Here is a 25,625-nt window from a genome sequence, read left to right on the forward strand (position 1 = left end):
ATTAGAACTCAAAAATAAAGACCTAATCCCTGTGGTTGATCCATATGGTGGAAAGTAACAAGAGATCATATTTTATGAAAAGAATCTCAAGTGCTTACTTGAAGATCAAAATCTACAATTTAATATATAATATAGATAATATATGTAGCTCCAGAACAAAACTATGTGAGTAAACAAATACATTCTTCTACAAAGATGTATCAGGAACAACCTATGTTGCCATCTTGAGACCACACATGTAGGAAGATTAGCCAGAGAACTTAGGCAGCCATAGAGCTCATCCATCATCCCACTAAGGCAAGGAGCCAAGATAGCAGCCTTGCTCTACTGTTAAGTCTCTGGTTCCACATAACCGAGAGCTTGAAGAGTTATCCTGAGCAGCCGCAGAGCCTAATCTACAGTATTATGATACTGTCAAGCAACTAACACTGCCCTGCATCAGCACCCAGCCTATCGCCCTATCCAATTGCTGAACACAGCCTGCAGCCTTGCTCAGTCAGGGAACGTAGCCTGTGACCCTGCCCAATCAAGGAGCATAGCCTACAGGCTCACTCAATGAGAGAATGTGGACAGTGACCTTGCTCAACCCGGGACCACGATCTCTAGCACCACTCAACCTTCCTATAAACCCAGATAAGCCTCAAAATACAAATCTAAAACTATTCAATATTGGAGATGTAACTATACAAATGAAAGATATGAATTAATGTATTATATATTAAGATTCAGTTACGGTAAATTTAAGCTCATTGTGGAAACATAAAGGCGATTGAGACTATATAGTCAACTCTTAATTTTACTCGTTTATGGAAGTATGAAATACATGGATGACATATCCCAATGCAACCTAAAACTATAGGTCGTTTCTTTTGATATCCCCTTTAATACCTACTAGGATATCACAAAACAAACACACACACAATCATAAACTCACTACCCTGTGATATGTTCCCAGCCTCTTTAATAATCCTAGAGCCTGAATGTATTGGGTTATAATTGACAGGAGGAGGAAAGATGAAAGACTATGGATTTCCACCATTAACTCCAATCAGCAAATGGTCTAGTCACAGGTAATCACTCGAGAAAATATGTTATTAACTGTACGAAGTGATAACATTCATTAGTAAAAAACTTACCCTTCATAAGAAGTTGTTATGCCAGCCACTGAAGAATTATCACAGATCATAAGAAAACGCAAAAAATATATAAGAAATTCAATTAAAGATAACCAAAATCCTATGTGGGCAGCTTGTTTGACAGTAATCTTGAACTTCTGCATAATTAAACCACCAACTATATATCCAATGCATATGGGAGGTAAGTTGTAAACACCTATAAATGCAAGAAAAAAATGATATTTACAATGTGACTTAGCAAAGGAACAAATATAATATCACCTTTACCTAACATGTTTGGCATAAGAAAATATTTTGGTCCCATTCACAGTGAAGAAGAGTGATAGAGTTTTATCCTTACTTGGTCACATATTATATACATGTATTAAGAGAGATCTTTAAATGTCCTTCAATGTCAAAGTATATTTTGAAGATTGCTCTTATCATTCAATTTATTGCAGTAGGTTGTAAATTTCATGTAGGCAGAGATCATGACTGATATATCTTTTCACCAGTAATTTATTGTTTTCCATTCTTTGGGGTGATACATATATATGTATACGTATATGAATATATATGTATATATATGAATATATATGACTATATATGAAAATATATATGAATATATATATGATTTATATGATCATGCTGCTGTTTATTACCATTATGGTTGTTAAGAATTTGACTCAGTTCAAGGTACATTAGATCACTGCTGAGCCCGATTGTCAAGTATATTTACATTTCATATCTTGCTGCTTACTGCTGCTATTGACAAGCACTCTCTCTACCCTACTCTTTCCTCCAAAAACGAGAAAAGAAAAAAAAAAGGAAGAAACAGCCCTAGGTTGCATTCTTATATGCCAGGGTTTGCTCACTGAATCACAATCTCTTGGGAGAACTTGTGAAAAATCCATTCGAGTCCCATAGCAGAGTCTGATTTAGCATGTCTGAGGTGGGCACCAGGTAGCTGAACTTGTAACAAACACTCGAGGTAATGTGGATGCAGGTAGTCTAGGAAATTCACTCAAAACTGTAAAAATATCCCTTGAGAAGCAAACTAAAGGTGGGGTCGTGTGGTCACAGGAAAAATCAGAATGTATGGGCTGCAGAGACACCTCAAACCACCAGGGGGACCAGGGAACTAAATAAGGAGGAAAGTGGAATTCATTCATCCAATAGTAAAATCTGAGAGTAAAACACTGACTCCTAATGAATTAACTCTGTCTTCATTTTTTTATTAATGGATTGCCTAACCGAAAATTGTATCTAATTTGTTCATTCCCCAAGATTTCCACAAATACTTTGAATTTGTGTTCTTACTGGAGAGAGAACAGAAAAACCAAGATTTCCTGACTTTCTTCTCTTCCTACCCTTTGTCGATTTCACTGAAGAACGGAAGAGGGAAATGTACCAGAGACAGAAATATTCTAACAGATTTCCATTTCGGAGTTTCCTAGACCCATCATCACACTGTTCACCGTTCTAGGGGGCGGGGCGTGGAGGTGGGGCGGGGTGGGGGGAAGTGGGCTACTAATGGCAGAGAGCAAACATACCAATTAGAAAGACTGCGTCTGAAGTTGATTTTCCATATTGCTGTTCCAGATATTTAGGCATGAAGAGTAGCATATTAACAAATGCATTAAATTGTATCACACTTACTAGTATGAAAAGCATGTAAACTCGGTTGGAAAAAAGACTTTTCATGAACGGTAAAAAATCTGAAATGAAAGAATGACAAGTGTCAAACTAACTGGATTTTGCATTTTATGATAGGCTTTTTCTGAAACGTCCCCTCTAAATTATGTTTTTCTGTTTTATAATTCACATGTTGTTAATTCTTTTTACCCCTTGAAAGCTAAAGTTATATCATTGTTTTGGTAGATTCTGCGAGTCAGTGACAGCTTACTGGGCAAGGATCAGGACACAATAGTCTTGCTTTACTAAGTTACTACTATGTCTTAAGGAAAAACTGTAATGTGACCAAAATATTGCCTGTGTTCACACCATTTCCTTTTTTCCTTCTCTTCTTCCTTCTATCAATATCTTCACTTCTCCTGAGATCATCTAAAATGAAAGATGCTTGTCCTGACCTCTAAAGTCTAGAAGAAAATCAATTTGATAAAGAAGTTCATAAAAAAATATTGACATTATCACTCCTGAACATTTAAAATAAAGGAATTCATGGGAATTCAAGGAATGTAAATATCCTCAAGTTCCAGGTATTTTTCTGCTTGTTTAGAACAACTGTTTTGGTGGTTCTGCCAATGGTTCGCAACAAAATGTACTTAAAACTACCTGGGTTGCTTTTAAAACACCAACCCGCAGGTCCCAATCCCTGAGATCTTGATTCATTAGGTACATACTAAGGACCATGTAAATAATTTACCCCAAACTTTTCCCTGTTGGTGTGGACTGACAAAACAGAGCCAAATTTGTGGCCCACCTCAAGCAAACTGCCACCATTTTGTGTCAAAGTCTAACTTATAGTTTTTTTCACTATTCCTGCCTTCATGTTCTCTGTCTCGAGTTCCTTGCTTATTGTATATTATCCTGTTTTGCTTAATAAACTGCCTAAAATCAATTCTAGAACAAAGTATCAATAAAGAAAGCAAATTGGAAGAGGAAGAAGCATAGCTTCAGGCAAAAAAAATGAGTGGTAGAATTCGTATTTATGAATGAAATACTTGGCAGGTGTAAGAGTTGTGTTCGGAGCTCTTTGGAACATTTTAAGTTACCTATTTCGTTGACATCCCTTTCCTAATAGATGAGTTTTAGTACTTCGAATTCTTTTCTATATGTCATACTAAATTTTCAAGATTCTAAATTGTCTCTTAATGATTTGAGAAGTATTAAATTATGTTCAATTGTAGTTTAAGTGAATTTTTAATTGTTAATAAAAATTCTGTGCAAGTTGGTATTGTAATTTATGGGTGTTACTAAAAATAGCAATATCGACAACAGTAATACTAATACTAGTGGAAGTAATAATAGTAATATGTGCCTGAAAACAACAACTTTATAATTATTACTATCTCTATTTTACAGATAAAGAAACTTCTTATCTTCTAAATGAACACTCTAAGAATTTTAAAGACCAGACCATACTAATTAAATACTCATATTAATAAAATCAGATCTCTTAAGAATACTACAGAATTTCCAGGCATCAATAATTTTTAAAATTTCCCAGGTGATTCTATGTGGTCAAGTTTAAGAATCAGTATTCTTGAATACTAAGTACTTAGACTATCTTAGCTTAGTTTCCACCAGAAGCACCTTCTGTACATTATACTTTGAGCTTTTATTGACAAATAAACAACAACAACAACAAAACTGTTTCATGAAATATGCTCCTGTGTTGGCTAGAAAACAACTATGTAATTCAATATTACCTATATCATACAACAAATAACGATCTTTTTCTTTTTTAAGAATTTGTTACTTGGGGAAGATTTTCTCTTTAAGAACTATTATCCTTCCCTCTATCAAATATAGGAAATTATATGATCCATCATGTTTTCTCTTTCTGCTTTAACTTCTAGGAAACTCACAGCTAAGCTAATATTTTTGGTTTCAGAAATATACGCTTATTTGGATTAGTGCATATTTTTCTTTCTTTTGTTCTGATCTGAGATAATTCAGCTCTCAAATTATATTGTTTATTACCAAATAATAGCATAGGAAGAATCAGACTAATTAGACATTATTGACTGCTGACTATTAATGACAAATTGTCTTAATGCATTCTAGCACGTTATAGTGTAAGACTAAAATACAGACATATCTATATAAAACAAAAAGTAAATATATAGTATTTAAAAATTTTATATTTGCCTTTAATGATTCCATCATTTTTCTTCTTGACCTCTTCTATTTGTTTCTCTTCTTTGTCATTTTTAATGTCGGCATTATCCTTTTGTCCTTCCTTTGTAAGTGTTTTGGGCAAAAAGAAAAAAGGAATGGCAGTGAGCACATTCACTCCTGCACATATCAAAAGGCCAAACCACCATGCACCAACCCAACGAATATCAGTGGGAGTTATGGTCAGATCATCTGTAAAAAAATATACACATATAAACATTATTTCCTGTACGAACTATAGAAAAAAATTTAAATTACTATTCTCAGGTTCTATCCAAGTATAGCGGTTGTATACAAGTCAGACATTTATAAAACTTGTCTGACAATGTGTAGTATGTAATATCGTCTAGCAATAAATTACTTTGGAGATCTGTCCTATCATGGAAGGAATTTATAAATAGGTACTTATTAAATAAGTACAAGGACTATTTAATTATACACAAATGATTACTTGGTGAAAAGAAATTAAAGCCTATGTGCTTAAGCTTTTTGAAAACAAGAAATATGGTTACGTTGAAGTAGAAAGAGCACTGAATTTTGAGTCAGAAGATCAGTATTTTATCTCGCACTCCTGCTCAGTTGTTTGAAATATTAAAAAAAAAAAAAAAAATATCTGAACTCCTCCACTTTAGTTTGCACTCCTGGAAAGTATAGTTAATTTAGCTAATTGAAGGTCAAGTAAGGCACCAATTAACTGTGATCGCATACTTGAAATTGCTTTATGTACTCTAGACATTGTATAACTAGATTTTAATGAATTACCTGTGTTTACAAATCCAATGTCAACATAAACATTTGCACAGAATGATGCTAACAGAAGTCCAAACAAAGGACCAATGATAGCTCCTGTTTCTACAAACCCTAAAAATAAAGAAAAATATAAAGTTATAATATAGTTATTTATTCATATAAAGAGTTCTAATTCCATGAAGAGTCTGAAAACAGAATTATTTTTGCTTTAGATGTTCAATTTGTAAGGAAATTAAGCTTAATGTACATATAAGTAACAAATTTGTTTCTTTTGTTTCTGTGAATGTTGTAGAAGGAGACTCGTAATTAAAAGCCCCTTTCTCTAAGCCTCCAAATTCTCTTTTGCTGGATCACAGGTAAAGTTTTGCTGGAGCAGCATAGGCTGGGATCATGTTATTAATAAAGGTATAATACAGAACAAGATTCTTTTGTTATTTTTAGAGGAATTCTAAAGCTATATCATGTTTTGATAAATTTCCTGTGATCGGTCCCAAATCTCCAACTTGAAACTTTCCCTGGCTTTCTTCTTACTATTATTGATACTTCTTTTCACTTTTATCATAATCTCCTTTCTTCTTCTTCACATTCTTATTTTCCATTTCAATCAATCCCCTCTGTCCTCATAACTGCTTACACATCTGGAATATCATCATCAGTTATCTCATAACTTGTCCACAATTCAGAATCTATAATGTGCCCTCCCTGCTCACTGAAAATCCAGACATGAGCTTCTTAACTGTCTTTCTTTTTACTTCAAAATATGTTTTTGCTTGTTGTCTCTGCCGTCTCTAAAGTTCACTGATTGGTTCACCCTATGCACACACGAGTTATTGACATTAACACCTTTCTTTCCGAGGTCTTGCTCAACCAAACACTTCTTTTCTTATTCTTGTACAATCTCCCCCATCCACTCATATTTACAGTATCTCAAATTCACCCTGTTTTCTTTCCTTTCACTATACTCTGCCTCTACTTTCTCACCAATCATTCACTCTATTCAAATCCTTCCATATTTTACTCAAAAACATTTCAGGTAGCACCAGTGATCTCTTTGCCACTTATCTACTGTCGTTTTCTGGCCCTCATCCTCCTAACTCTCCTAATTATTTGACATTGCTGACCAACTCCTCTTTGACATTTCCCTCCTAAGACTTTCACAAAATGATACATTGATTGCTTTACTGTTTCCACTGTGACTACTTTGTTCTTGATTTTTCTTCCTCTTACTCTACTAGGTAGAAGTGTTCCCTCGTATTTTAACCTAGCACCTCTTACTATATATATATGGCTTCGCATAGCAACCTCACTTCTTCTTTCTTAATTTCATTTATTGTCTCTGTATAGATGATTCTCAAACTTAACTGTTAGCTTTTATGTTCTCTCCTAAACTCCAGAATCATACATGGAACTGTTTTCTTGATGTATAGCTAACCGGTTTGTAGAAATTTATTTATATACACATATTTTTATTTACTTAATGTTTCAAATCGAATTTAACTTTAAAAAATTAATTACACAGGTATTTATCAGATTTAATCAATTTGTAATTATGTATTTACATACTAAACCTTATATGGACCATGTTTCATTCATCTTACTAAATATAGAGATCATCACAGTTATTTCTATATATTATACAACTTATCATTTGTTGTAAAGAAATATATGTTATAACAAGATGTTTCCTACTTTATTGCAGGCGAGCATTTGTATTGTTTCAATGTAAGTATGTGAAGGAATCTGAAAGGATTGAATAGAAAAACACTGAAAAAGATTATTGTGAAATCAGTGAGTCATCAAATAGTGCCAAAAGTTATTTGGGCTAATGATTCCTAAATATTTTAATCTATATTGATTAAGTATAGTTCTGTTTCTATCTTCTTTCATTCTTTTTGACTTTTCTGGTTTTTAAAACATATGTCTATATTAATTACAAAATGTCCCTGTACTCAAAGTTATAATTTTATAAACAACAGATGGAATAACTAAAGAATATAAGCAAGTGATCCATAATAAATTAAGAATATTTAGGAGATTGGAAGACAACATAAGATAGTGTGTTTTAAGTTGGTTATTCTGGGAAGTGACATTGATAGGTTTTAGAAAAGAAATTTTCAGGAAGCATAACCAAAAGAATGAAGACAGATATTTGTGAAAATTATGAAAAAGTCTGACTAGTATGGAGAGATGGTGATGAAATAAAACTATATGAAAAACTAACTAGATAAATTGAGTACAGAGCAATGAATAGTAAGTGGGGAGATCCGATTTAGTAAATTAAAGAGCCAATATGTTTCATTAACTTAGTAGAGAAGACATAATTAAAACTATATTTGAGAAAAATTATACTACAAGAATGTTTATGAGAAAATAATAAAATAAGATACTAGAAATAAAATGACCAACAAAGAAGTTATAATAATCTACAAGTAAAGTCATGAAAACCTGAACAAAAATAGACATAATAAAAATAGTGAGAAAAATTTTAAATACAAGGGACATGTTAAAGAAGGCATTGTAAACCTTTTAGATTGGATATAGAGTGGTGCCAAGGAAATGGAGGGTACTAGATTTTCAACAGCAAAAAAGCAGATTTAGCAAAGTGGATTATCTGGTATTGTGTGTAATTACTCGGTTCAACAAACTTTTATTGATGACCAACTGTGCCAAGGTACTCTGCTTGTCATTCTGGAAATTACTGAGTCCAAATAAATAACTAATATCCATTCTCAATGAACTTAACTATCCTGAAAAAAAAGCTAAAGCAGATTTTCAAACTCACCAATATATAAAGGAGAATTTTCAGATTTAGCAAAATCTTCTATGTAGGAAATACCCAAAGGCATGATGGGAGTTTCACCAATTCCACGTATTATATTTCCTACTAGTACATACACCCACATTAATGACTTAACTTTCTTCACATAGTCTGCATTAAAAGAAAAAGACATTGCATTAGTATTTTCATAGTAAAATATTAAGCTGTAAGTACAAGCTATAATTTTAAGTTTTTGGTAAGTATTTCACAGTTCTCATGTGGCATAGCACCTTGTAAATGATTTATATTACTATGCCAGTGATGACTTATTGGTCTATTCCTCTTGCATTTACTGAGAGTGCTTAGGTATGGCCAAGTGTAAGTGGTATGCTGGATCCACTTCCTACTGAGTTGGGAGAGATGAGTAGTATATACATCTCTTTCCAATTCAGTGTTTAGTGACAACACATTGGTAGTTTGATGGGAATATTTACATCATAGAAATTGGCAAACACTAAATGTTGGAGCCTTTTTTCTCCTCAAGAGAACCAGTTTACCAGCAACTACTTGACTCAGTTAACTGCTGTGAGTGCTACTCCATTTCCATACTAACTTTAGGGAGAGGAAAAAAAAAACACACACACAAATATCTCTCCCTAGAATTGATATTATATTTATAAGATTTAAATAAGAGTCTCACTGAAGTTTGAATTCTCTACAGCTTTAATTATTTTGTAGTCACTAAAAAAATATTGAACTAGGTAGTAATCACATTTTCTCTATAGCACCTGTGTACCATATCCACCAAATAACATTTGATAAAGAAATTCACCCCAATTCTTGGAGCAGCAACTGCTTTGTAAAATAACAAAGATTGGGCCTAAGAGAGCTAAAATGGAGGTAGATAGGAGGATCTCTGAAGACTTGGTATTTCTATTCTAAGCCAAAATGGCTGTCAAGCCAGGAGGGTATTCTGTGGAGTCATCTTTTTGGGAAAGTGAATAACAACTTATTCTTATCTACTATAAACTAGCCAGGTGCCACCCACAGATGTGAGGGTCCTGAGCATAGCTGGATCTGGAAATTTTTTTGTGTAGTCTCTCACTTATTCCTAGTCCAGAAAATTATAGTTTCTATTTCCAGTTACTCAGATTTTTTTTTCTGTGGTGAATACAGTAATTTATGTTTAGAGGTCTCAGGCAAACTCTAGGCCCATTCTAGGCAAAACTGAAAATATTAGGTGATTAAAGAATCAACGCACTTTTGTGAAGATTCACCAGACTGAGAAGTTTGGGGTTCATCTACTGCAATACAGATTTTAAAAAAAGAAAAACACAGGAAATAGGACTTGGGTCAGTCACGGGCTCAAGAGAACACAGGCCACTGTTGATATTATTGTTTTCCTTTGTTTTCCTGGGGGGTTCCTTTGGTTTAGAGTTTCTGGGACAGCTATTTTTACATTCCTTGAAACTATTTTGGGTCCCTCTGATTTCACGCTGGCAGTGACATTCCCAGCCTTGGGGACTACTGTAACTTCCACTGATATGAACCCAGCATAAAAATGTCTCCATCACAGGAAGACTAGTTCTGGTCTGAGATAAATCAACAAGGTCACCTCCAGAATAAGTATCACCAGTTTATATAGGTCTCCTATCATACAAAGAAACAGAGACTAGCACGTTGGTGTCTGGAACTACAGGAAGCCAGAACAAACACTGCTATTGTTTTGGACTATAAAGTAGTATCACTGGTAAAGAGGGAGAAATGGGGCACAAAGACAAGTTCTTAGTTTAGCAGAAAGAAAATAGAGTAAATCAGAACTCCAGTATGCTTGTTTGCTTTCTCTGCTATAGAAAATCAGTGACATAGCACAAATATTTTGAACTTTGTTTCTATCTCTATTTCTTATTTACTATTTCTTATAATTGTATAAACCAAAATATCTGTGAAAATTTCTCTAAGATGTCTTCCTCTGTGGAATTAACTCTGCAGTGGTCCTTGGATGGATGTCTGACTTACTTTTAAATAGCCATTTTAAAGAATGGACAAAGTAGTCTTAATAAGTATATTCAAATAAAAACGAATAGCATTCTCTATTATTAGCCATTTCTATTCCCCTCCAGGATAACCTCCAAAGTCCCCCAAAAAAGAAAATATATTTCGTCCATTTACCTTATTCACTTAATCAAACCCAATAACTCATTCAAAACCCCTCAGTGGAACATATTCAGTTACAAATTCATTGAACAGAAAACAATAAAACGAAGTAACAACCTGATGGATCTTCTGTTGGTCTGAAAATCTGGGTTTCATTTTCCTTACACAAGAAACCGTTTGAGGATGAATTGCCCAAAATGATAGATTCATATTCATATCTGTAGGAACACAGGAAAAGCATGGCTATGTTAAGAAACTAATGAAGACAATGTGAACATTATATAGGTTACTTCTTGCTTCACTTACGATGTACCATCCAAATGCAGTAAAGAAGTTTTTTCATCTTTGCCACTTAATAATTGCAAATTAATATCATCAAAAAAAACTTGCCACTCATTGTAAATGTGCAATTCCTTGACAGCTAGCTTTTTATTACCTGCATGTGAAATATCTACCTTTTAGATTATTTAATATCAACTTTTTGTGGTTTTTAGGTGATCGTTTTCTGGAAATAATTACTGTAGAATGAGGAACAAAAGCTAAAAAAAATAATAGACTCAATAAAGTATAATTAAGAAGATAAAGGCTTTGGGAGAAAAACGACACAACAAAACAGGTCTCCAACTTTGGATTCAATGAGGTTTGTTCAGAAGAAATATATCTCTACTTTCTGAGAATCCAAACAATAATTCCTGCGTGTGTTCATTAACCCCTAAGAGAAATAAAACATTTGCCTATTATAATGAAAAACCAAAGGAGAACCTCAAACACTGTGACAGCACAATGAAAAGACTTTCTCTTCTCATAAGAACAAAGGATTAATAGACTATGACCATTTACCTTAGGCGAATTACCACAAGATTTACATACCTTTTCCCAGAAAGTAAATTATTCTAACTTAAGCAACAGTGGAAGAAAATATGTCCAGCAAAGTTTTTCTGTTGGATTCATTTCTATATTTCTATTAGATAAGAATAAGCCAAAAGAAAACTTGCCCTCTGAGTTCCAAATGAACCAGAGTGTTAAAATACCTTCCCTTAGAACAATTGCTCAGTCAGACCTATAGTGTTTGGCTGTTAACAGTGGACAAAAGCTTCTGTCTCCATACTCACGATCCTAATAGATATGCCAGCTTCAGACAAAGAAATAACACTTTTAGCAGGGGGTAGAAAGAAATGTAAATACTAGCTGAATATTACTCGACATTGTCTTGGATAGGACAGAAAATAGAAAGAGAGTAAAAACTCTATGCCTGGAAACTTCTGATCCCTTCAGAAATAACCTGAGACAATAAGATATCTTTTCCACTTAACTTATCCACTTAAAATCTAATAACTCATTCAAAGTCCATTCATTCCTGAAACATCAGCAAAGTGACAATCGATAGATTTTAAAATGGAAAAAGAAAGAGCATAATGCCACGAGGATAACGAGAATGAAAGATTTGATGAGAAGAGAGAGTTTAATAAGATTTTGAAAATGGGAAACTGGTAAGTGAGTAGTCACTGAATTAGTAGATATGAGAAATGCAACCATAAGTAAGTACCTGCAGGGGAGAAAACAAATAGGTGCCACAGACCTCTGGAAAGTTTTGGGCAAAATGTAAGACATTTCTAAATGCCAGAGTAGGCATGGTTCAAAAAACAAGAGGACTGGCTTAAAGTATGTATAAGGAACAGTTAGACCCTAATAGACATCATTTGCTATTCCAACTGAAAATGGTCTTTGACATTAGAGAGTTCAAACAGGCACACTCAGGATAGGGAGGCCATACTTACAACGGGGTATATTAGGTGAAAAAAATGTACGCATGGAAAAGTGAGATTCCCGTTCCCACCTGGTTGGTGACCAAGCTTCCACCTCCCAGGCAAAAGATTAGCGAATCCCTCCCTAAGATAACACAAGTTATGGCCATTCTGTGCCATTGGGATGGGAGTGAGGGGGAACAACCAGACTCGACTCCATAAAAGAGATGTCCCAAATCTCTATTTTATAAATTGAAAAAATTACATGACTATATAAGTGAAGGTGAGGAAGCCAAGAGCACAAAGACCATTAGAACAGAATCTACATTTTCTGGTTCCCATAACAGTGCTCTGTACTCTTAGGAAGTATTGTTCCTGGACAAAAATTCCAAGCTTCATTTCTTGCAGTTGAAATTGAACCTAAAAAGTCATCAGAGACTGAATACTTACCGGTCCATGAGGAAATGAGGTAGAGATTGTAAGAAACACCCTATGCCCATAACCACACATCCAACACCAATCATTATAGGTCTATGCAACTTGGTTCCAAAATAACTCACAAATATAATCAAAAAAAGGTTTCCTGGAAAAAAAATGAGATAAAAATAAATATTTACATAAGTATGAATAACGTTTTAATTAACAACCTCATTCAATCATTTACCATTTAGCATTTATTGTACAAACACTATCTCAAATATTGGGATTGGTGCTAGGGAGTCATAAAACAATAAATGAATATGACACAAACTCTGCCCTGAAGGAGGGCTATTTCACAATGTTGGCAGATACAGTAACAGATCTCTATGGAACACAGACAGTTAAAGAGAGCAGAGAAAGAGAAGCTAGTGGGAGGAATTAAAGAATGGTTCTGAGAAATCTTAAAGGTTGTATTTATGATTGTCTAGCCTTAGGAAATAGAATGCAAAAGTTGGTGTCAGATTGTGTGTCACCTCTGGCCTCTCCCTCCATGCTGCTCTACAGAATATTGTAATGCTTTCCTATGCTTAAAAAGAGAAGCAAAAGTCAAATTCAGATAGATAAATGTTTTATAATTTATGAATCAAATATAACTTTGTACTGGTCAACATGACCAAGCCAGAGATTTATGTTTATTTCTACTTCTTTCCTTAGAAGTAAGAAATAGTGGATTCTTCATTTTTCTAAGTGGTCTTAGAAGTAAGTCTGGATTTGAGGAGTAAATAACTCAATAAAAAATTTACCTGCATGCTTAGGATAAAGATTTAGGATAAAGAAACTAATTGGGAAGCCCCATTATTATGGACAAGCACTTGATAAGTATGGAGTAAAGGGTTGAAAGAGTCAAACATATAAGTTCTCAAATTATACATTTTAATTCAATAATCAATATTCACCTTGATCCTACTATGTATAAGGAAAGTCATTTAAAAATTATAAAAATTTTTAACTCTTCCTGAAGAAGTTAATTTTCTCAGTGTTGTTGCAAACGTTTCTTTCTAGTCTTCCTTTTAAGTAGAGGAGACATTAGCCCCTGTGTTATTTTCTATTGAGAATGCTCCACATCTATAGCCATAGCAACCACACTGACCTCTCTAGGTTTCTAAAATCCCCATCATCTGGTAACTAGACTTATTGTGGTGATCACTGCATAGTGTATTTAAAAGTCGAATCATTATGTTGTACACCTGAAACTAAAATAATATTGTATGTCAATTATGCTTTAGACAAACTAATTAATTAATTAATTAAATCTCTATTATCAAAACTATCCATGTTGAAGGTATTGTCTCTTGAAGGCCACTGTTTGAAATCCACATCTATTTTTGAAAGAAAAAAAAGAAGGTAATTTCTCTCCTCACATAAAGGCGAGTTCATCTTTCAAATTGCCTTGCTCTGTCAGTAAAATAATCACCATGAAAGGGAACGGGAAAATATAGATAACGTTTTTGTCAAGGGTATAGAGAATGTTGTCTGTAAATATTACTGAGGAAAGGTAAGGAAGTGATACTTTTATTGGTTTCTGTAGATTACCTCTCCATTTCCCTTCAAAAACTATTTTAGATCTACATCATTCTCCTCAAGCCACCTATCGCCACTCACTTTCCACAGTTAATATTTGTTAAGAAATTAGGGACAATTAAACATGAATATATCTGAGTTTTCCACCCTATGGCCTTACCGCCTTCCTTTAATTTCAGAGGTTTGTGGTACCATCTGAACATCCAAGGTCAAACACACTGCCTGGGCACTTTCATTCTCTCCAGAAACTTAATCCAATAAAAATTATTTTCTTGTATTTTAAACCTCAATTCTCTCTATTACACTTTTGTTACAGATATCCTATAGTTTCCCTCCAAACATTCATCTGTATTCATAGATTTCACCATTGGTCCCCTCCCATTCTCTCCTAAAGTCACTGCTCTCCTCTCCCTGCTTTCTAAATTCTAAATCCACTGTTCAGCTGAAAGTGCCCTGGCTAAGATAATAAGTTATTTCCTTATTGTAAAACCTAGGGAATACTCTTCTATCCTTATCCAATTAGGTATTTCTAATGCTTTTGATATAGTTGACAATTAGTTTTCTTTTGGAAATTTCTACTTCCTTTGCATCTATAATACAATTATCTCCTGTTTCCTCTCTCAATTATCTGACTATTCCCTCTCTTAACAGTTCCATGGGCTCTTTTTCTACCTGTTCCTTAAACATTGGTGTGCCTCTGAGATCCATTCCTTCTCTGTTGTATTTATCATTCTATATCCTCTTCTTGAATAGCCTCATCTCTTCTCTAGTTTTAAGAACCACCTATGTATTCACTAATCAATAGTTCCAGTCCAGACAGTTTCCCAATGCTTCAGACTCATATAATTGCAACGTGAACATTCCTACCCAAAGGTCTCCTTGGTACTACCACAAACAATTCACCTAAACAAAATCATCGTCCCCATAGCCACCACCATAATCTTGTTCCCCTTCTCCTGTTCTCTGTCTTAGCACAGCTATCCACATTATTGCCCAAGTTGTAAACCAAGGGACACGCTCTTTCATCCACCATATCCCATCTATCCCTATGTTCTCTGGAATTTAACTCCTAAATATTTCTTAGGTCATTGTCTTCTCTTTATTTCTACCAGTGTGATCCTGACTCAGGCCAATAGCTTTCCCTTGTGCTTTTTCATGGCCTCCTAGGATCCTTTCTGTCCTAGTCTGGTTGGCCACCTGCAAATCCGACATTTGCTTTAAACAGGAATTCTTAACCTGCAGTCTATAAATCCCCAAGGAATCCATGGATAGAAATTAGGGTTTCCATGAATGCGAATGAGGAAAAAATTGTATCTTTATTTTCACTAACTTAACTAAATATTAACATTTCCTTTGATGGTGAAAGGAGGCACAGACTATAGTAGTATTGATGGTACCTATGCTTTTGTCACAGATTGCCACCAATAGAAGTTACAAATATTTGCATATGACATTACAATTGTTGCGGATACCTCAAAATATTATGCACACTAATCATTACTTCAAAATTAGTGTAATTGTTGTATTTAATGTGTTGGTAAGCACAAATATTACTATGTAACAAGTTATTTTTATACTTTGATAATTTTATTTCAATATAATTGGCTTCCTTTGTACCTTTATAATTCTTATTTTGTGGAATTCAAATATTATTCCATGGCATCAGATGCCAAAGAGTCCTCGGTACAGAAATATTAATAACCTCTGCTAATGTTTTAGTGACTCTCCATTATCTAGAGGATAAGATAAGTCGCATAGCAAGTACACAAGGCTAACCATAGCCTATTTCTCCAAACTAACATCTTACTAATTCTACCTTAACCTTTGCCAGTCAATAATATTGGGCTGAATGTTGCTCCCCACACAAGCTACCATGCTATCTCTATACTATGCTTCTTCTGTTGGAATTCCCTTCACACTTATTTAACCCTGTTTCTTCATCTGAAAAACTTTTACTCATCCGTCAAGAGCCTACCTTCCCTAAGTGAGTTTGTGTCCCCACTCTGTATTGCTAAAGGACTTTGCATATACTTATGTCGCCAAACTTACTGCATTCAATTAAAATTATTCTTTTACATCTGTGCCCTCCATTAGACTGTGAGCTGAGCCTATGCAAGACTATATATAAGGAGTTATTTCTAACTTCATGACCAGATTCTAGCACACAGGTGGTTCAGGGAGGGGCACCCTAAGAGACAAGATCAAGTATCATCTGTTTCAGCTTTGCTTCTCCTCAATTGTGATTTTTCTTTCAGATATTGATTAAAGGCAACTTTTACTCTGAAGGAGATAGAAGCCATGATAAAACTATAAAGGCTTTCATATTTCTATGTAGAGTGTTCACAGGAGAAATCTTTCCCTCTGTCATTTTCCCTCTCTGTCCTCATAACTTACCAGTCATCCACAAAAATCAAAGCCTAAGAGTAAACTTGATTCTTCCCTAAAGACTGTTTCTGAAATAAATTCAGAGAGATATAAAAGGAGTTTCCTCTTTCCTCTGCACTTAGAAAGAATTGTCAACCTCACAGAAACAACAGGACAAGAAAATAATTTGCTTTTCCCTTTAGAAAACGCATTTCTTTGTTTTCCATGATATCTTCTAAGTATGAAGATGGAGCTCTTAGGAGTTATCAAATGATAGATTAAATGTAAAAAGTCTAAATACTCAATTACTTATGCTAGATAACAACAAAAAACTATTAGAATAAATTTATTTAAAGTGGTGGAATATATGGCAATATTTAGGTGTTATTTAGAAGTAATATTTAAATGAATTGTTTTGAAGCTTATTCCAAAATTAGCTAAAAGAGTCACTCTTTTTCAGAAAACGTATTATTCAGTAAGATTAAATGGTCTAGAGCAATAAATAAGAATAAAATTCAGACTAGCTTTATAGATAAAATAAAATATAAAAGGGAGTAATGCAGAAATAATTCATTACCAATCTCAAAGCTCCCACTAATCAATCCAACTAGTGATGTCGGGATGTTGAACTGTCTTTCTATTTGTGTGAGCATAGAATTTATATAAGATCCAGACAGTGTTTTGGATACAAATGCAAGTATTATTGCTAGCAGAAATATCTAGGGAGAAAAAAATATAAGAAAACATATGAAAAACATTTTTAAATTGTATGTTTGCCACCTGTTGACGAAATATCTTCTACCACAGACTGATTGTGTTCAACTTAAGTAACTTTTGATTTTGCAAGAAACTTTTAATGTGGTTTATTCTTTTGGTCTTTCATACCATGTTCTTTCTTTGGAAACTCAACATAAGACTAATTAATTAGTGATATTGAATATTGTATGTAGTTGTAGTCTCTTTATTTCATAAGCGCATCTGGTACATACATAGAAACAATTAGTCATTTTAAATAAGATATGGCTCATGATTTACACAGATCTTCAGCACTACAATGCTATCTGTAGAATAAAATAATACATATATGTTAATGAAAAAAGTAAAATAGTATTACACAAAGACATTTTTTTCTGCAGCAAATTTGCTCAAGGTCTTCCTTATCCAAAGTAATATGCAAATTATACATTAGATTACTGTTCACTGCCAGTTAATTTATTTAAAGCAACATTGTAATTATAAAAAAATATTTATAAACTAAACAGGTACTTGCTATGATAAACAAATATGAATATAATAAATTTCCATATATTGAATCATATTTCCTATATATTGATAAAGTTCCAGAGAGCAGCCAGGTTAATGAAATCTGTAACAAAAATCGAGAACAACTTAACAAATAGAACCATTGTGATAGCCAGGAGCTAGTACAGTTTTACTAAATATCTGAGAAGTTAAAATTTTGATAGTTATATTAAATTGGAAAGAAAAAGATTTAGAATTTAGCAAGGGATTTGAAAAAGGAGCATTGCATACTGGGCCGCAGTATAGTTAGGTGGATTATTTACTGCTTCAAAATCAACAAATTTGGGATAAATAAATTTAGGTCAATCCTAATGGTGGTGGTCTCCAAACCTACGCCATAGGGGTGTTTTTCTTGGTCCTATTTAAAGATAGTTCCTGGTGACACTTCCATCCCGGGAGACCATTCAGTCCACTCAGATCCATCCAGCACACTCAAATCCCTAAAATCCTTAGCCTACCACCTTCCACATTCCCAATCTTGAACCAATCCCACAATTAATGTTGCAACTTGTACATTCCTTTCAATATTATTCACATCATTTTCTAAGTCTCCAACCCAGCCATCTGCTCTTTATGACCAGCTAATGATCTCAGCAACTTCACCTTCAAACTTACCTCTATCCCTGCCCCTTTAATTTCCTTCCCATCTTAGAAGAATAGGTACTCATCCTCTTGTATAATAAAATACTTCCACCCATGCCCTTGAATTCATTCTTCCCATTTCTGAGATCCTGATTCATCAATTATTGCCTTCTTTCTCTATTTTCAGCCTCACACTATTTACTGCCTCTGTCTCTACTATCTTATAAATATATTCAATATATTTGTGTGTGTGTGTGTGTGTGTGTGTGTGTGTGTGTGTGTGTGTGTGTGTGTACAGTCTCTCACCCTTGATGGTAGCTAAAATAGCTAAAATAGCTGCCATCAAGATGTTTGGAAGAACAGTCTAGATTCTTTGTCTAGACTATTTAACCTATCATTTATGCTTTAGTTTGGCTTCTCCTGAAGCTACTCCATAAAAGGTCATAAAGAACTTCCTGATTTCCAAATTCCATAGATACATCTTAGTCATCAGCTTATTTGATTCTCTGGGTCATTCGACACCATTAATCTCTCTTTTATTTCTGAAATTCTCTCCTCCTATGCATATTTATTTCTCCTCTTACCAGCTAGATCTTATTCAGTCATATCTTCTTTGGCTAACTCCTTCAGGCTTTTGTCTGATACCCTGTACTCTTTTTGCTTTATATGCTCTCTCTAGAAAACCTCACTTATTCCCATGACTTTAACTGTCACTCATATGCTGAAATCTCTTAAATGTATACACAGTTTAGTTGGACAATTGCAATCATGTTTTAGTCTCCTCTAGTCTTGTCCACCTCTAATCTCCCTTCTACCTCCCTTCCACCTGCCACCACCAATAATTTTGAACTTAGTAAATATCTGTCAGAATTAATGATTACCAAGGGATCCCGAATGCACTAACTTATAAAAACCTAACTACTTTAGCTCTGTAAGTTTGCTGAATCCCAGTTCTACATACATTAAGGCAATAGTCACTGAACAATGTATGAGCTTTGTTCTCTTTAATAAGTTAACATGTGATTTCACCTCTTAAAACTCTTTAGTCACCTCTCATAAAGAAAAATCCTACCTTTTTTAGATGGCAAACAATGCCTCATCTATAGCTTAGTATCATCTCCGGCTGCTTGCCCCTAAACATCATGTTCTTTTAGTTCCTTTAATTCACTGTGCCATTTCACATCTTAGCGTTTTTCACAGGATGGTCTTCCACTGGTAATGCTTTTTTTTCCCCCTTTGTGCATCTTATATAAATCTGTACTCAAATTTTAAAATTTAACTCTTATCATCACTTGTCTCTCTGCTCTCTCGGTAGCCTTGACCACTCACTCACTTCTTATCTTCCCACCCTACTGTGCCTTTCTCTATTGCAGCCCTTATCACAGTGCAGTTTATTTATGTATTTGGATGCCTACAATGTCCTCCCCCACTATACTGTGAGCAGTTCAAGTATAGGAACCATATACTATTCACCTTGTATCTTTGGTATGTAGTAAGTGCTTGATAAGTAGTAGACACTCAATACAAATGTATAGGATTAATGACAAAATAAGAATTCAAAAACGTCTTGAAAAACTGGTCAGAGCTGAAAGTAAACTGAATGTAAGATGAAATGAAATAGGATTAAATATACCAAAGCCTAGAGTTAGCTGTAGTAATTCATTTAGGGAAATCTGAATAGAATTTTATGTGAAAAAGACCTGTGAAATTAAAACATCAAACTCAATATTAGTCAAATTCTTATACGGCTGATGAAATAGTATGGCTATATCTCTAGTTATTTATCCTTTAGAGTAAATATCATTTGTATAAACTCTGTCGCTCTTCACACTATAAATTTTCGCAGAGCACATTATTGAGAGTAAACAGTTTTCAAGTGATTTTATGATTCAGGTTTCATATTTATAAGCAAGGTCTACCAAATAAAGTATAAATTGTATTTGAGAGAATAATTTATTTATTTAACATTTTAAGAAAGGAAACTAGAGAACAACAATCCCAGTGTTCTTTTCCTAAAACACCTGTTTGGGGCTGAAGCTATTGGGTTCTATTCATGAAGTGAAAGCAATCAGTGGCCGTTCTGGCTCATGCATACGTGTATCTCCTCCTATCTGCTAGGCAATTTCTATTCATGCAAAATAACTTCTATATCTATAAAAGCCTACTAGCTTTTAACAATAACGCTCCAAAATTTGAAGTGAATGTATTGAGTGCAGTCTTTTGATGCTTTCTAAAGAATTTTACTCACTGAGCACATTTCTAAGTTCAGAGTAAATGTCTAAAAATCTGATTATTGAGTAATTGCCTCTCACTTTTCCCTGATAAACTTGTGCTTACAATATTTTGCCTTGACATTCAGATCAATGTTTAATCTTGCCAAACTCCAAAGTAATCAAAAATTAAAGATCACTGTTTCTAAATAACACCTGACTTGACTTTTATACACAAATGCTATCAATAATAATAGCTAATATTTACTAAATGTTTACAATATTCCAGCCATTATTCTAAGCACGTAAAAAGGGAACAATCCTATGAGATAGGAATATTTTACTACCCTTTTCAAATGAGAAAACTGAAGCACAAAGAGGTTAAGCAACTTGCCTATGGTGTCACAGCAAGTAAGCCGTTGAACTCAGAAGTGATGCCTCAGCTAAATATTTTTAGCCATTCAATATTAGGAGAAGAACATAAGAATTGAGGGAAAATTTAAGGGGAAATTTAAAAAATACAATTAACATGGCACTTCAGGCAAAAGTAGTTTTCTAGATCTATACTACAATTCTCTACTTTCATGTACATGAGTAGATTTTCCCCACACATGTACAAAGAAATAAATTTTAGATAGGGAGAAAATTGGTGGCAGTGTCTTAGTTTGGAAACCACTTGCAGGCACTAGCTATAGAATAAAGATAAAGATCCTTTGGTTTAAAATAACAAATTTTGTTTGAAGCCAAAATGGCTTTGAAGCTATGCAAAAAGAATTTGCTCTTAAATAGTCAAGAATACCAGAAATGGCTAACAAAATGGGCATTTTTTTTCTTATAGAGAATAACTAACATGTGCCAAAGCTTGAAGTAAATTTTTTTTTTTAATGAATTATTGTAAAGTAATTACTGTCTAAGGAACCATTTTCTGGAAGAGATCTCTACACTCCTCTGGCCTAGAAGCCTCTGGGGTAAACATTAAATTGGCCTTTGATCCAGGAAAATAAGTCCTGCTGTAACATAACATGTGCATGAAAAAATTTAAGATCTTGTCGTTGAAGCATTTAAGTCCCTCAGAACCATTTCTGATTAAATTTTCTGAATTAATAACCTATTTGAACACATCCTCAGTTATAAAACCAACTTCATTAAAGCAAGAAAGGATCAATATCTCAGGTAGTAGGACATTAATATTAGATCGCTTCATGAACATATGAGCAACCTTATAAGGTCTAAGTTTTAAAAAACACAGTACATACACATATATCCACACACACATAAAATATTTTCATACCTTAAACTTGGAAATACATCTCGTTCTATGGGTTTCAATTTTCTCAGTTTCTCCCATGTTGCTCTTCTGAGTATTCTAAAGTATTTATGATTTAAATCTTGATATTTCTTAGTTCTATCATTTTTAAAAGAAAAAATCTATTAAATTACTGACAAAATCATAAGTCGTCATTCTTTTGAAGAAAATACTGAATCTGAATAACATAATCAGAATCCATTGTATTACAAAAATACCTGGGAAGCTTTTGATTCAGATCTAGAAAATAATGACATTAAAGAAGATTTAGCTGTTAATTTCTTATCGAAAAAGTTACATCAAATAACTTTGTCTACTCTTTAGTGAGATTAAAGGAATTCTTTCTTAACGTCCTTTTGTAAAATAAAAACCACGTGGTTAAAATAAAATTTTTCATTTCTTTAGCCAAAATAAATAGAACCAAAGTAAACTTCTTGGACTTACATGAAAATGATGCTTTTAAAACACACACACTTTGATATGTGTTTGTGCTAAAAGTCTTCAGCAAGCCTACCAAAGTTCAAAAATCTCTGTTTGGCTAGGCTCCCTCTTGAAGTTCTTTGTGTTCCAAGACTTCCCTGGAGTTTCAAGAAAGGAAACACTTTCCGGGGCACTGCCGATTCACAGAAACCTGGGGAGACATGGAATTTTAATTATGAAAATAGCCTAAGTAAAAATAACAAATAATTCTGTGATCTGGAAAAGAATCCTACAGTTAGTTGCAAGTTAAGATGTGAGGTTTAGGAAAAGACCAGTCACATAAGTACACATCTGTATGTCTACACAGGTAATAAATACAGATGTGTGTGTGTGTGTGTGTGTGTGTGTGTGTGTGTGTAGATATATACACATATAATGTAGGTGCACAGTTTTATATGTAAAAAAGATTACCTAAACTATTAAATTCTACTAACCCCTTTTGTCTATTTAGTATCTTGAAACCAGGGCAATATTTTGTACCAAAACCAAAGTGTTTCACTGTGACAATATTTATTCTAGTAAATCTACTTCAAGTTGTGCGAATGATATATTAACGGTATCTCCAGTGTTAATTTATTCAAATCTTCTGAACAATATCCACTTAAGAAGGGATCTTGAATGCACTAACTTTTAAAAACCCAACTGCTTTACCTCTGTCAGTTTGCTGGATCCCAGTCTTCTACATACATTAAGGCAATAGTCACTGAAAAATGTATGAGCTTTGCTCTCTTTACTCATTCTCTCGTGGTTACAACTGTATACTGAAAGGACACTAGGTGCCCGTCATTTTGCTAAGCACAGGTTTCAGAAGTGAACAAGACAGACAAGCTCTCCTATAGACAATATAAACTAGTTAGAGAAGGGTAAGGCTCTCTGAAAAGTACTTGAACTCAGATCCCAAGGAATCTATATTTTTATTTGGAAATTTTTATTAAAACTTTTAACTAAAACACATTGAAAGAGAATTAAACAGTGTACGATCAAATACAAACTGATCGGTATGTAAGAGGTGAAAATTATAGGTCATGGATGAAAATCGTTAAAGACACTTTTGGCAATTCTAAATGGCCGTATGGACAAATTCATGCTGCAGCCATCACATAAAATGCTAAATCATCTGAACTATAATGCAAGTGCACTAGTTTTAGAAAAACCAATAGAATGGGGTGATTTTTCAAAAGAATGGGAACTGTTATTTTTTGGTCCTCATCTGTAATACATTTGCTTTTATTATAAACCTCTCAACTGCCTTCATGTCTCCCTTCTCATGATTTAGAACCTAATCCCGCTCCTCTTTCTTTTTTTTTTTCTATCCCTCCTTGCCAATATCTGAGCTCAATATAGTCACCCAAACAATAAAAGAGAGAAAACTTATTCCTCTTCCATGCTGAAGTTGTCTTCACTCTTTTTAGTGGCTAAAGGTTTTCTAAATGCTTATTTTTCCTATTTGGCCAGGGGACATAGAAGGTAGAGGAGTGACTCAGAAAATCACCACATGGGGGAATTCTGTCATTTCTTCTATGCATTATGATACTATGTAACTATGCTGAGCATATTATATAACCATGTCTCAAAGATTTATTTCAAACTGTGTTTATTATCTTGAGAGAAGTTTTGTAAATAATTGTCTCTTCTAAGTTAGGAAGTAGTGTTTGAAACTGAGCACTTGGAATGAATTAAATGTGATTCAGTTAACACTAAACATTTCCTAATTTGCCAGTTTATACAGTGAAAACATTTTAGCTTTTCAGACACATTCCTTAAATTTTAATGGAGGAAAATAAAGTACTGACTGAAGAAAATCTATTATGTTTTTAAATAAAATTTACAAAATCCAATAGTTAATGTCACTTTGAACATTTTTGCCCCAAATCAAGGAAGGCACACATTGTTTCTTTGCTCCTTGCGGCCGGCAGTCCCTGACAAGTGCCAGCCATGTAAACAGTCCCCTGTTGTTAGCACGGTGTTGTTTACACAGTGACTTCTGTCCCTGGAATCACAGCGCCACAGTATAAATCCTCATCAATCATCACTGCTAATGAAAATGACTTGCTGAAGTTTTATTAAGAAGAGAATCATTTTATTTCTCTAACTCCTCAGTATTTGAAGGAGAGTAGTGTACATTCTCACAAAAATGTAGTAGAGTTTCTTCCATGACTACTGGACACAACTCTGGGTTTTTTGTTTTGTTTTGTTTTGTTTTTAATTGTAGTAAAAGTGCATTACGGAATTGTTAACTATATGTACATTTTTGGATAGCAGGACTCTAGAACTCTATACCCACTGAATAGCAACGCTCAGGTTTTTGACACTCCTTAGTTGTCAGCCTTAATGACACGTCTCAATCACAAAAGAATACAGTTTTTTTACAAAACAACCCCCTTGTTTGTGCTCTTTCCCCAGTGTTAAGTATATAGATATAGTTTTTTATTGCTATAGATCACCTGGGAAAATACATACATTTAATTTTACATTATACTATTAAATTAACAAAATAAAAGTTTTATTTTATCATGCAAAACTAGTAGTACATACATGAAGAAGACTTAGGAGAACATCCTTTCTCTGGGAAAAAAAAAAAAGAGAGAGAGAGTCATACCATCAGCAATCTATGAAAATCGTCTTTTACCAGAAGTTTCAAATGGCTCCTAGAAAAGAATGGCCTCTTGGAATGAAATCCAGCTGAAATAATTCAACCAATACCAAACCAAGTAACTATGTGCCAATGAAGCACATGTAGAACCAACAATGACTCTTTGTATAGTGCCTACCAAATTATTTTACTTCTGTTGATTCATTTCCATTAGAAATCAAAGAATAAGATATTGGATTCTGCAAATAAGCCTTGCATATATAGATAATATTTTATTTCCTATGTTCAGGGGAGGTATCAAGACTGTATCACTTTAGGCAAAACTAGAAGAGAAACTTTACTGAACCATAGAACCATACATATGATTTCACCAGGCAAAGCAAAGAATGAAATGCACAGAA

General features: G+C 33.9%; 1 protein-coding gene across 1 annotated transcript in view; it reads right to left on the minus strand.

Moving 5' to 3' along the window:
* SLCO1A2 (solute carrier organic anion transporter family member 1A2) overlaps positions 1–25,625 on the minus strand; it is a 71,709-nt gene that overhangs the window by 13,357 nt on the left and 32,727 nt on the right. The window contains exons 2-11 of the mRNA XM_006912669.3: positions 22,596–22,782; positions 22,137–22,250; positions 17,329–17,470; positions 12,837–12,969; positions 10,759–10,859; positions 8,509–8,655; positions 5,739–5,837; positions 4,950–5,168; positions 2,669–2,833; positions 1,137–1,332 (exon numbers count right to left, since the gene is read on the minus strand). Of these exons, the coding sequence (XP_006912731.1) occupies positions 1,137–1,332; positions 2,669–2,833; positions 4,950–5,168; positions 5,739–5,837; positions 8,509–8,655; positions 10,759–10,859; positions 12,837–12,969; positions 17,329–17,470; positions 22,137–22,193 (1,259 nt within the window). The 5' untranslated portion in view covers positions 22,194–22,250; positions 22,596–22,782. The remainder of the gene's footprint in view (positions 1–1,136; positions 1,333–2,668; positions 2,834–4,949; positions 5,169–5,738; positions 5,838–8,508; positions 8,656–10,758; positions 10,860–12,836; positions 12,970–17,328; positions 17,471–22,136; positions 22,251–22,595; positions 22,783–25,625) is intronic.

The sequence above is a fragment of the Pteropus alecto genome, unplaced genomic scaffold (genome assembly GCF_000325575.1).
Source record: "Pteropus alecto unplaced genomic scaffold, ASM32557v1 scaffold103, whole genome shotgun sequence".
In the NCBI taxonomy this organism is placed as follows: domain Eukaryota; kingdom Metazoa; phylum Chordata; class Mammalia; order Chiroptera; family Pteropodidae; genus Pteropus; species Pteropus alecto.